The following is a 13,433-nucleotide window of genomic DNA, read 5'->3' on the forward strand; positions in this document are numbered from 1 at the left end:
TGGAATGTGTTGAGTGCAGGGAAGTGATTACATGTGGCAGACATTGATAAGGGGAGACAGGTGGAGATCTGAGAAACTAACAATGTCACTGAGGAAGAGAGGGTAATGTAGTATAGTGTTTACATTATGTCAGCATGTTATTGTTAGCCATCAGGGATCCTCTGGGAGGAGAAGAGACAGTCTGGTATCAATAACCATGACAGCCTTGAGTTGGGGAGGAGTGAGCACTTTGGGGTAGAGGTCAGGTCAGATGAAGTGAGGAAGAACAGAGATCACTAAGGTTCTGTCTAGCAACAGGGATGCATTGGCTGTTCAGTTGTGGAGACAGCGTTAAAGATCAGTGCTGGTGTGAAATGTTTTTTCTGAATTACAGCTGTAACGACCCTTTGGGAAGAATTACACTTTGTTACGCTTCTCTAGTGGCCATGAGTTATTTACTCTGAAAAATGAGAACCTAACAATACTAAACAAGACTAAATGCAATATCATGTAAAATCTTGATTCCATGTTTCATGAGCTGAAATAAAATATCCCAGAAATGTTCCATATGCACAAAAAACGTATTTTCTAAAAGGAAGTACACAAATTTGTTTACATCCCTGTTAGTGAGCGTTTCTCCTTTGCCAAGATAATCCATCCACCTGACAAGTGTGACGTATCTAGAAGCTGATTAAACAGCATGATCATTACACAGGTGCACTTTGTGCTGGGGACAATAAAAGGCCACTCTAAAATGTGCAGTTTTGTCACACAACGCCACAGTTTTGAGGGAGCGTGCAACTGGCAAGCTGACTGCTGGAATGTCCCCAGAGCGGTTGCCAGAGAATTGAATGTTGAATGTTCATTTCTCTACCAATGTGCTTTTAGAGAATTTGACAGTACGTCCAACCGAACTCACAACCACGTGTAACCATGACAGGCCAGGACTTCCACATCTGGCTTCTTCACCTGCGGGATCGTCTAAGACCAGCCACCTGTTGTGGGTTTGCACAACTTTAGAATTTCTGCACAAACTGTCAGAAACCATCTCAGGGAAGCTCATCTGCGTGCCCATCGTCCTCACCAGGGTCTTGACCTGACTGCAATTCGGTAAATGCTCCCCTTCGATGACCACTGGCATGCTGGAGATTGTGCTCTTCACGGATGATACCTGGTTTCAATTTTACCAGGCAGATTTCAGACACCTTCTATGGCGTCGTGTGGGCGAGCGGTTTGCTAATGTCAACGTTGTGAACAGAGTGCCCCATGGTGGCAGGGGGGTTATGGTATGGGCAGGCATAAGCTACAGAGAACGAACACAATGGAATTTTATCAATGGCAATTTGAATGACGAGATCCTGAGGCCCACTGTTGTGCCATTAATCTGCCACCATCACCTCATGTTTCAGCATGATGAAGCACGACACCTTGTCGCAAGGATCTGTACACAAATCCTGGAAGCTGAAAATGTCCCACTTATTCCATGGCAGCATACTCACCTGACGTCACTCATTGGGTTGCTCTGGATCGACATGTATGACAGCATGTTCCAGTTCCCACAGAATATCCAGCCATTTTTCACAGCCATTGAAGAGGAGTGGGACAACATACCACAGGCCACAATCAACAGCCTGATAAACTTTATCCAAAGGAGATGTGTTGCGCTGCATGAGGAAAATGGTGGTCACACCAGATACTGACTGGTTTCAACTGATCCATGCCCCTACCTTTTTATTTAAGGTATCTGTGACCAACAGATGCATCTCCCTATTCCAAGTGATGTGAAATTAATAGATTAGGGCCTACTACATATATTTAAATTGACTGATTTCCTTATATGAACGGTCTCAGTAAAATCTTTGAAATTGTTGCAAGTTGTGTTTATATTTTTGTTCTGTGTAAAAGAAAACGGTTTGAGATCATTGACTTTTGAAGGTTGTATAACTCAGCCACAGAGTCTAAAATATATCCCCATGTTCACCATAGCCGCGTCTTTCTTGTGCATTTTACAGCTTGTTTCTAGCCTAAAGCATCCTATACAGATTCTACACATTCTATGCAATTATATAATCCAGGTTTGGTGGGGCATTAGTTGTTGACAAATATCCAACACATGGGCAAGTCCAGCATCCAGATCCAGACATATACAATGAGTTGTTAGTTTGGCACTGTTGATCAGTACACATTTGGATTCAAATGTCAAGACAGGAGAAGGAGCATACTTGAATTTTTTCTGGATGTTCGAAACTGGTGAATTATTCTGACGCTAGCAAGCATGCATTTGCACACTATAATGCACAAGCAAAGAGCTGTTGAAATGTGCATAGGGGATTTAACATAGCTAGCTACATGTGGCTAGCTAGTGTCGTGTCTTTGGCTATGCCGGATTAAGTGATATGTCATGCTATTCTATAAGATAATTTCTCCGTCATTAACCTGTTGATCATACCCCCTACTTTTTCGAACATTCTGTTAAAGATCGCGCAACATTTCAGCGTCCTGCTACTCATGCCAGGAATATAGTATATGCATATGATTAGTATGTGTGGATAGAAAACACTCAGACGTTTCTAAAACTGGTTAAATCACGGCTGTGACTATAACAGAACGTGCGTTTCATCAAAAAGCGCAGGAAAATCTGATCACTGAAAACTGGAAAATATATCAATGCGCCACTTGAATGTATTGTTGAATAGAAACCACATTACCTGGAGCCGAGGTTGCAATACCTACAGCTTCCACACGATGTCAACAGTCTTGTCATTTGCCTAGGATTTGTTTCTTGGTCAAACGAACAAGAGACAGCCCATTTCTTCCGGTCTCCAACAGGATATTTTGGTTGAGATTTATCCGGACATTATTTCTAGACGTAGAGCTATAGAATATACATCGCCCCGTGATCAATTTGATCGTTTATTAACGTTTACTAATACCTAAAGTTGCATTACAAAAGTATTTCGAAGTGTTTTGTGAAAGTTTATCGTCAACTTTTTTAATTAAAAAAAATGACGTTGCGTTATAAAACGCTGTTTTTTTCCTTGATCACACAGTCTTCATAGATCGATATCTAGGCTATATATGGACCGATTTAATCGGAAAAAAATACCCAATAGTGATGTTTATGGGACATCTAGGAGTGCCAACAAAGAAGATCGTTAAAGGTAATGAATGTTTTATATTTTATTTCTGCATTTTGTGTAGCGCCGACTATGCTAATTATTTTGTTTACGTCCCCTGTGGGTCTTTAGGGGTGTTGCATGCTATCAGATCCTTCTGTAGCTCAGTTGGTAGAGCATGGCGCTTGTAACGCCAGGGTAGTGGGTTCGATCCCCGGGACCACCCATACGTAGAATGTATGCACACATGACTGTAAGTCGCTTTGGATAAAAGCGTCTGCTAAATGGCATATAAATAATAGCTTCTCATGCTTTCGCCGAAAATCATTTTAAAAATCTGATTTGTTGGCTGGATTCACAACAAGTGTAGCTTTAATTCAGTACCCTGCATGTGTGTTTTAATGAACGTTTGAGTTTTAACGAGTGCTATTAGAATTTAGCGTAGTTCATTTGCATTTCCAGATGGGACGCCTGCGTGTCGGGTGGAGGTAAGAGGTTAATATTACCTGATTAGTTAATTACATTTACATGAATAGCTCAGAGTTGGGCACCAATAAATAATATTTATAGAGCTGTTATCTTCCCGAATAAACTCTTAAAGACCTAGTAATATTTTACATCAATAGCAGTCAATATTAATCGTCATCTTAATTCAGTCTCATCTGAAAGTTGTAAATTCTTGCTTATCTGCACAAACCCTGGCTAACAAGTTGAATTAGCAATATAAAATTGGGTTTAATTATTTATTTACTAAATATCTAACTAATCACACAGAATTACACAGAATTAAATCATAACATGATTACAAATTACGTCATAAAGGAAAACGTCCCTAGCGGGCGGAACAGATATGACAGCTTGTTACACAAAAGAAAAGGGGCTGGGTTTGAGTGAAAGAGCGGGAAGACTGAGGAACAAAGGGCGAAGCTCTGCTATCGTAAATACCGTATCTTATGCATTCTAAATTACCAGCCATTTGGAAAAGGAAAATGCAATAAATATTTACTCTGAGTTGCGCTTCGGTAGGTTGGTGGTAGATGGAAGGAGTCCTTTGAAGAATGTCTCTGGTTGTCAATTGGATACGTTGTAGTAACGTCGTTGTGTGATAGACGGGATACTCTGTCTGTTCCTTCTTAACCCTCGTTTGCAGCGGCTGTTGCTAACTCAATGGCTAGGAGGTATCACTTATGTAGTGAATAAGAGTTCAAAGTTCATACCATTCGCAACCAAAGCTCACGCTGATGTTGGCTTCGTTCTGTAGTTATTATCTGAATCATTCTGACATCGGACCGTCGTCCCCACATCGTCGTCAAGGCTTTATATAGGAAGGGAGAGGAGGGCGTGTTTGAAAAGTTTTATAGCCCATGTCCCTTCACAGGTGCGGGCCACTGATTGAGCAAAGCCCTACCTTATGAAAACTCAAATCTCACATTTTAGAAGCTAAAATCACATTTCATTCCATCACGAATAATTTCATATTCAAACATTTAAATTGAACAACAATTCCATGTGAATCCGATAACTCTGATCTGTAGACTTTCCACTGTAGAGTTTATGTCATCTTATCATTGATGAGCAGCATTCCCCAAGAAAGGATGACTTTCACTTTAGCTGTGATAAATTCATGAACTTCTTTGAGGAAAAGATTATGATTATTAGAAAGCAAATTACGGACTCCTCTTTAAACCTGCGTATTCCTCCAAACCTCAGTTGTCCTGAGTCTGCACAACTCTGCCGGGACCTAGGAGCAAGAGAGACGCTCAAGTGTTTTAGTACTATATCTCTTGACACAATGATGAAAATAATCATGGCCTCTAAACCTTCAAGCTGCATACTTGACCCTATTCCAACTAAACTACTGAAAGAGCTGCTTCCTGTGCTTGGCCCTCCTATGTTGAACATAATAAACGGCTCTCTATCCACCGGATGTGTACCAAACTCACTAAAAAAGTGGCAGTAGTAAAGCCTCTCTTGAAAAAGCCAAACCTTGACCCAGAAAATATAAACTATCGGCCTATATCGAATCTTCCATTCCTCTCAATTTTTAGAGAAGGCTGTTGCGCAGCAACTCACTGCCTTCCTGAAGGAAATGCTTCAGTCTGGTTTTAGACCCCATCATAGCACTGAGACGGCACTTGTGAAGGTGGTAAATGACATTTTAATGGCATCGGACCGAGGCTCTGCATCTGTCCTCGTGCTCCTAGACCTTAGTGCTGCTTTTGATACCATCGATCACCACATTCTTTTGGAGAGATTGGAAATGTACACGGACATGTTCTGGCCTGGTTTAGATCTTATCTGTCTGAAAGATATCAGTTTGTCTCTGTGAATGGTTTGTCCTCTGACAAATCAACTGTAAATTTCGGTGTTCCTCAAGGTTCCGTTTTAGGACCACTATTGTTTGAACTATATATTTTACCTCTTGGGGATGTTATTCGAAAACATAATGTTAACTTTCACTGCTATGCGGATGACACACAGCTGTACTTTTCAATGAAACATGGTGAAGCCCCAAAATTGCCCTCGCTAGAAGCATGCGTTTCAGACATAAGTGGATGGCTGCAAACTTTCTACTATTAAACTCGGACAAAACAGAGATGCTTGTTCTAGGTCCCAAGAAACAGAGCTCTTCTGTTGAATCTGACAATTAATCTTAATGGTTGTACAGTCGTCTCAAATAAAACTGTGAAGGACCTCTGCGTTACTCTGGACCCTGATCTCTCTTTTGAAGAACATATCAAGACCATTTCAAGGACAGTTTTTTTCCATCTACGTAACAATGCAAAAATCAGAAACTTTGTCCAAAAATTATGCAGAAAAATGAATCCATGCTTTTGTCACTTCTAGGTTAGACTACTGCAATGCTCTACTTTCCGGCTACCCGGATAAAGCACTAAATAAACTTCAATTAGTGCTAAATACGGCTGCTAGAATCCTGACTAGAACCAATTTTTTTTAATCATATTACTCCAGTGCTAGCCTCTCTACACTGGCTTCCTGTCAAAGCAAGGGCTGATTTCAAGGTTTTACTGCTAACCTACAAAGCATTACATGGGCTTGCTCCTACCTATCTCCCCGATTTGGTCCTGCCGTACATACCTACACGTACGCTACGGTCACAAGACGCAGGCCTCCTAATTGTCCCTAGAATTTCTAAGCAAACAGCTGGAGGCAGGGCTTTCTCCTATAGAGCTCCATTTTTATGGAACGGTCTGCCTACCCATTTCAGAGACGCAAACTCTGTCTCAACCTTTTAAGTCTTTACTGAAGACTCATCTCTTCAGTGGGTCATATGATTGAGTGTAGTCTGGCCCAGGAGTGGGAAGGTGAACGGAAAGGCTCTGGAGCAACGAACCGCCCTTGCTGTCTCTGCCTGGCCGGTTCCCCTCTTTCCACTGGGATTCTCTGCCTCTAACCCTATTACAGGGCCTGAGTCACTGGCTTACTGGGGCTCTCTCATGCCGTCCCTGGAGGGGGTGCGTCACCTGAGTGGGTTGATTCACTGTGGTGGTCATCCTGTCTGGGTTGGCTCCACCCCCTTGTGTTGTGCCGTGGCGGAGATCTTTGTGGGCTATACTCAGCCTTGTCTCAGGATGGTAAGTTGGTGGTTGAAGATATCCCTCTAGTGGTGTGGGGGCTGTGCTTTGGCAAAGTGGGTGGGGTTATATCCTTCCTGTTTGGCCCTTTCCGGGTGTGTCCTCGGATGGGGCCACAGTGTCTCCTGACCCCTCCTGTCTCAGCCTCCAGTATTTATGCTGCAGTAGTTTGTGTCGGGGGGGCTAGGGTCAGTTTGTTATATCTGGAGTACCTCTCCTGTCCTATTCGGTGTCCTGTGTGAATCTAAGTGTGCGTTCTCTAATTCTCTCCTTCTCTCTTTCTTTCTCTCTCTCGGAGGACTTGAGCCCTAGGACCATGCCCCAGGACTACCTGACATGATGACTCCTTGCTGTCCCCAGTCCACGCTGCTGCTCCAGTTAACTGACCTGAGCCCTAGGACCATGTCCCAAGACTACCTGACATGATGACTCCTTGCTGTCCCCAGTCCACCTGGCCATGCTGCTGCTCCAGTTTCAACTGTTCTGCCTTATTATTATTATTCGACCATGCTGGTCATTTATGAACATTTGAACATCTTGGCCATGTTCTGTTATAATGTCCACCCGGCACAGCCAGTAGAGGACTGGCCACCCCACATATGCTCTCTCTAATTCTCTCTTTCTTTCTCTCTCTCGGAGGACCTGAGCCCTAGGACCGTGCCCCAGGACTACCTGATATGATGACTCCTTGCTGTCCCCAGTCCACCTGACTGTGCTGCTGCTCCAGTTTCAACTGTTCTGCCTTATTATTATTATTCGACCATGCTGGTCATTTATGAATATTTGAACATCTTGGCCATGTTGTTATAATCTCCACCTGCCACAGCCAGAAGAGGACTGGCCACCCCACATAGCCTGGTTCCTCTCTAGGTTTCTTCCTAGGTTTTGGCCTTTCTACACCTGCATTGCTTGCTGTTTGGGGTTTTAGGCTGGGTTTCTGTACAGCACTTTGAGATATCAGCTGATGTACGAAGGGCTATATAAATACATTTGATGTGAATGTCTCAGATGACAACCGAACTGACATCATATTCATTAAGTACCACCGCATATGTCCAATTGGTCGGATTACCAGAATATAGTTCATTTCCCCCCACCTTCTGATGTTCCCAGAATCTCTATGTTAACCAAGGGTTTTGCAAATGTAACATCAGTAGGGTAGAGAGAGGGAAAAAGGTATTTATGACTGTCATAGACCTACCCCCAGACCAACGTCATGACACTAGCTACATGTGGCTAGCAATTTGTTTTCTCAGTTTGAGTTGTTTCCATCGCTTGCGGTATGGTTTTGGAAACATAAGGAATGCATACTTCATATCAGTGAGAAATCATTTAAATAAAGGTTCAATTAAACACCTTTATAGGGTTAGGGTTCCCACTCGGTCATATCTCCATGCAACAGCGCTTGTTTACAGAAGACCAACTGAAGAAAAGGACGGCCACATATGCTAACTGAACAAAGCTAACCGCTGAAAAACCTACCAAGAAAAATGTTCAAGAGCTAGGCAGCAGTGTGACAATTTGCCCAAAGTTGGGTGTTGGTTTTGAAATGATGTAGCTATGTTTTGTGGAAAAATGTAGGGCTGGCATTTGGACCTAACCTAGCTAATGTTAGCTAGTGTCTGTGTCGAGGTCAGCTAGCTAGCTACAGCTAATGACTGAAGTGATGTGTAAAAACTTTTCTTTGCCTGTTTGTTAGCTAGCCAGCTTACGGCTGACTGGTGTTAGCTAGCTAGAGAAGCTAGTTTCTGGACTTTTATACGCAAGCTAACATTAGCTAGGTAAAGTTTACTAGCATTTGATTAACCTCAGCTTGTATATAAACCATACATTAGCTTAAGGTTGTTCTCTTGTAACTGGCAGCCTGGTTCTGCAGCATCAGCTGTGTTGTTGCCTATCAACAGAGTTGTTTGACATGGTGTTAGAACTCTGAAATTCAACTGAAAAATATGGTAGCATGTCAGAAATGCTACAAAATGGTAGCACGTCATTTGAATTCTAATGGCCAGAAGTTTTATTTTATTTTTATTTTTTATTTCACCTTTATTTAACCAGGTAGGCTAGTTCAGAACAGGTTCTCATTTGCAACTGCGACCTGGCCAAGATAAAGCATAGCAGTGTGAACAGACAACACAGAGTTACACATGGAGTAAACAATTAACAAGTCAATAACACAGATAAAAAAAGGGGAGTCTATATACAATGTGTGCAAAAGGCATGAGGTAGGCGAATAATTACAATATTGCAGATTAACACTGGAGTGATAAATGATCAGATGATCATGTACAGGTAGAGATATTGGTGTGCAAAAGAGCAGAAAAGTAAATAAATAAAAACTGTGGGGATGAGGTAGGTGAAAATGGGTGTGCTATTTACCAATAGATTATGTACAGCTGCAGCGATCGGTTAGCTGCTCAGCTAGCTGATGTTTGAAGTTGGTGAGGGAGATAAAAGTCTCCAACTTCAGCGATTTTTGCAATTCGTTCCAGTCACAGGCAGCAGAGTACTGGAACGAAAGGCGGCCGAATGAGGTGTTGGCTTTAGGGATGATCAATGAGATACACCTGCTGGAGCGCGTGCTACGGATGGGTGTTGCCATCGTGACCAGTGAGCTGAGATAAGGCGGAGCTTTGCCTAGCATGGCCTTGTAGATGACCTGAAGCCAGTGGGGTCTGGCGAAGAATATGTAGCGAGGGCCAGCCGACTAGAGCATACAAGTCGCAGTGGTGGGTAGTATAAGGTGCTTTAGTGACAAAACGGATGGCACTGTGATAAACTGCATCCAGTTTGCTGAGTAGAGTGTTGGAAGCAATTCTGTAGATGACGTAGCCGAAGTCGAGGATCGGTAGGATAGTCAGTTTTACTAGGGTAAGCTTGGCAGCGTGAGTGAAGGAGGCTTTGTTGCGGAATAGAAAGCCGATTCTTGATTTGATTTTCGATTGGAGATGTTTGATATGGGTCTGGAAGGAGAGTTTGCAGTCTAGCCAGACAACTAGGTGCTTATAGGTGTCCACATATTCAAGGTCGGAACCATCCAGTGTGGTGATGCTAGTCGGGCATGCGGGTGCAGGCAGCGATCGGTTGAAAAGCATGCATTTGGTTTTACTAGCGTTTAAGAGCAGTTGGAGGCCACGGAAGGAGTGTTGTATGGCATTGAAGCTCGATTGGAGGTTAGATGGCACAGTGTCCAATGACGGGCCGAAAGTGTATACAATGGTGTCGTCTGCGTAGAGGTGGATCAGGGAATCGCCCGCAGCAAGAGCAACATCATTGATATACACAGAGAAAAGAGTCGGCCCGAGAATTGAACCCTGTGGCACCCCCATAGAGACTGCCAGAGGACCGGACAACATGCCCTCCGATTTGACACACTGAACTCTGTCTGCAAAGTAATTGGTGAACCAGGCAAGGCAGTCATCCGAAAAACCGAGGCTACTGAGTCTGCCGATAAGAATATGGTGATTGACCGAGTCGAAAGCCTTGGCAAGGTCGATGAAGACGGCTGCACAGTACTGTCTTTTATCGATGCCGGTTATGATGTTGTTTAGTACCTTGAGTGTGGCTGAGGTGCACCCGTGACCGGCTCGGAAACCAGATTGCATAGCGGAGAAGGTACGGTGGGATTCGAGATGGTCAGTGACCTGTTTGTTGACTTGGCTTTCGAAGACCTTAGATAGGCAGGGCAGGATGGATATAGGTCTGTAACAGTTTGGGTCCAGGGTGTCACCCCCTTTGAAGAGGGGGATGACTGCGGCAGCTTTCCAGTCCTTGGGGATCTCAGACGATATGAAAGAGTTAGCATGTGAGAGGGATAAATGATACATTTAATAAAAACTGCTGCACTTACAAACTTAGACATTTTTTAACCTCTCTGGGATATGTGGGACACTAGCGTCCCACCTGGCCAAAAGCCAGAGAAAATGCAGAGCGCCAAATTCAAATAAATTACTATAAAAATCAAACTTTCATGAAATCACATGTAAGATACCAAATTAAAGCTACACGTCTTGTGAATCCAGCCATGTCGGATTTCAAAAAGGCTTTTCGGCGAAAGCAAACAAAGATCTGAGGATAGCACCTCCGTAAACAAAGAGAGAGAAACATATTTCAACCCTGCAGGCACGACACAAAACGCAGAAATAAAAATATAAATCATGCCTTACCTTTGACGAGCTTCTTCTGTTGGCACTCCAATATGTCCCATAAACATCACACATGGTCCTTTTGTTCGATTAATTCCGTCAATATATATCCAAAATGTTCATTTATTTGGCGCGTTTGATCCAGAAAAACACTGGTTCCAACTTGGGCACTGTGACTATAAAATATCTCAAAAGTTACCTGTATCCTTTGCAAAAACATTTCAAACTACTTTTGTATTACAACTTCAGGTATTTTTTAAAGTAAATAATCGATCAAATTGAAGACAGGATGATCTGTGTTCAATACAGGAAGAAAACAAATTGACGCTACCTTTCTGGTCTCACGCCTCTAACAAACAGTACACTTGAAGTAACCCTTGTTTTGAACAGGGCTACTTCTTCATTACACAAAGGAAAAACCTCAACCCATTTCTAAAGACTGGTGACATCCAGTGGAAGTGGTAGGAACTGCAAATCTGGATTTCCAATGAAACACCATTGAAAAGAGTGACCTAAAAAAAAAAAAAATCTGAATGGTTTGTCCTCGGGGTTTCACCTGCTACATAAGTTCTGTTATAATCATAGACATGATTCAAACAGTTCTATAAACTTCAAAGTGTTTTCTATCCAAATCCGGATGTGAAAATACTGCCAATGGCTTTTGGTCAGGACAATATAGTCTCGTTTTAATCTGACATCTAGAATTTGAGCTAGGTGGGTACAGAAAATAACTCTGAGAACTCAATAGCTAACAACCCTGTTAAAAATCTGGTAACAGCCGGACACTCATGACGGAGTGTGTCATACCTCCAAGTTGATTTGCGAATTTTCATTGACATTGGTGTCATTGGCTTAGATATGATGGTATGGAGATTTGCACATAATGTTGAGCTTCAACCAATGCCATACTATTGTGGGGCTATGGGTTTTCAGTCTCTACACAGAAATAATTGTCATGAGTAATAGCACTCTGACCATCAGCCTGTATGAGAGTGAAGTGGTCAACATGTGATGTTGACACATACTGTATGGCTAAAGGAGTTAATTCATCCACACGGTCTAGGCCTATCTCCAAACCTTCTGGTCCCTTCCTCTTACCAGTTTTTGGAGGGGGAGTATGTGTGGATCTCGTCAAAGAACCTCTCAGGCTGATGTAGTGGGTATGGGCTAGGTCGAGTCCATCCACCAAACAGCACCAGCAGATTGTTGTACATCACCAGGGTAGCACCCGCTTTAGGAGACGGATAGGAGCCTGTGTGGGCAAAAGGAGTAAGAATAAGCCTTCATACAGAGCATTCAGACAGTATTCAGATCCCTTGACTTTTTCCACATTTTGTTTACGTTACAGCCTTTTTCTAAAATGTATTTAATTGTTTTTCCCCCCTCATCTACACACAATAGCCCATAATAACAAAAACAGGTTTTTCGAAATTTTTGCAAATGTATTCGAAATGAAAAGTATTCAGACTCTAAACTCAGTACTTTGTTGAAACACCTTTGGCAGCAATTACAGTCTCCAGTCTTCTTAGGTATGAAGCTACAAGCTAGACAGACCTGTATTTGGGGAGATTATCCCATTCTTCTTTGCCGATCCTCTCAATCTCTGTCAGGTTGGATGGGGAGCATCGCTGCACAGCTATTTTCAGGTCTCTCTAGAGATGTTAGATTGGTTTCAAATCCGGGCTTTGGCTGGGCTACTCAAGGACATTCAGACACTTGTCCCAAAGCCACTTCTGCTTTGTCTTGGCTGTGTGCAGTTAGAAAGTGAACCGTCGCTCTGGAGCAGGGTTTCATCAAGGATCTCTGTACTTTGCTCCGTTCACCTTTCCCTCGAGCCCGACTAGTTTCCCAGTCCCTGCCGCTGAAGACATCCCCACAGCATGATGCTGCCACCATCATGCTTCAATGTAGGGATGGTGCCAGGTTTCCTCCAGATGTGACGCTTGGCATTCAGGCCAAATAGTTCAATCTTGGATTCATCAGACCAGAGAATCTGGTTTCACATGGGCTGAGAGTCCTTTTGGCAAACTCCAAGCGGGCTGTCATGTGTCTTTTACTGAAGAGTGGCTTCCGTCTGGCCACTCTACCATAAAGGCCTGGTTGGTGGAGTGCTGCAGAAAAGTTTGTCCTTCTGGAAGGTTCTCCCATCTCCACAGAGGAACTCTGGAGCTCTGTCAAGAGTGACAAATCGGGTGGTTCTTGGCCACTGTGTTCTTGGGGACCTTCAATGCTGCAGAAATGTTTTAGTATCCTTCCCCAGATCTGTGCCTCGGCACAATCCTGTCTCGGCGCTCTACGGACAATTCCTTCGACTTCATGCCTTGGTTTTGCTCTGACATGCACTGTCAACTGTGGGACCTAAAATAGACATGTCCAATCAATTGAATTTACCACAGGTGGACAATCAAGTTGTAGAAACATCAAGGATGTTGGATACAGCTCATAGCAAAGGGTCTGAATATTTATGTAAAGGTATCTGTTTTTACATATTATAAATTTGCAAACATTTCTAAAAACCTGTTTTGGCATTTGTAACTATGGGGTAGTGTGTAGATCGATGAGGATTTTTTATTTATTTAATCCATTTTAGAACAAGGTTG

The 13,433-nt window shown here is 42.9% G+C and overlaps 1 protein-coding gene across 4 annotated transcripts in view; it reads right to left on the reverse strand.

Moving 5' to 3' along the window:
* LOC124028524 (F-box only protein 42-like) overlaps positions 1–13,433 on the reverse strand; it is a 42,474-nt gene that overhangs the window by 6,069 nt on the left and 22,972 nt on the right. For all 4 annotated transcript variants that reach the window (XM_046340588.1, XM_046340582.1, XM_046340578.1 and 1 more), the window contains exon 5: positions 11,932–12,085. In XM_046340588.1, coding sequence (XP_046196544.1) covers positions 11,932–12,085 — 154 coding nt within the window. The remainder of the gene's footprint in view (positions 1–11,931; positions 12,086–13,433) is intronic.

The sequence above is a fragment of the Oncorhynchus gorbuscha genome, linkage group LG03, assembly GCF_021184085.1.
Source record: "Oncorhynchus gorbuscha isolate QuinsamMale2020 ecotype Even-year linkage group LG03, OgorEven_v1.0, whole genome shotgun sequence".
Lineage (NCBI taxonomy): Eukaryota > Metazoa > Chordata > Actinopteri > Salmoniformes > Salmonidae > Oncorhynchus > Oncorhynchus gorbuscha.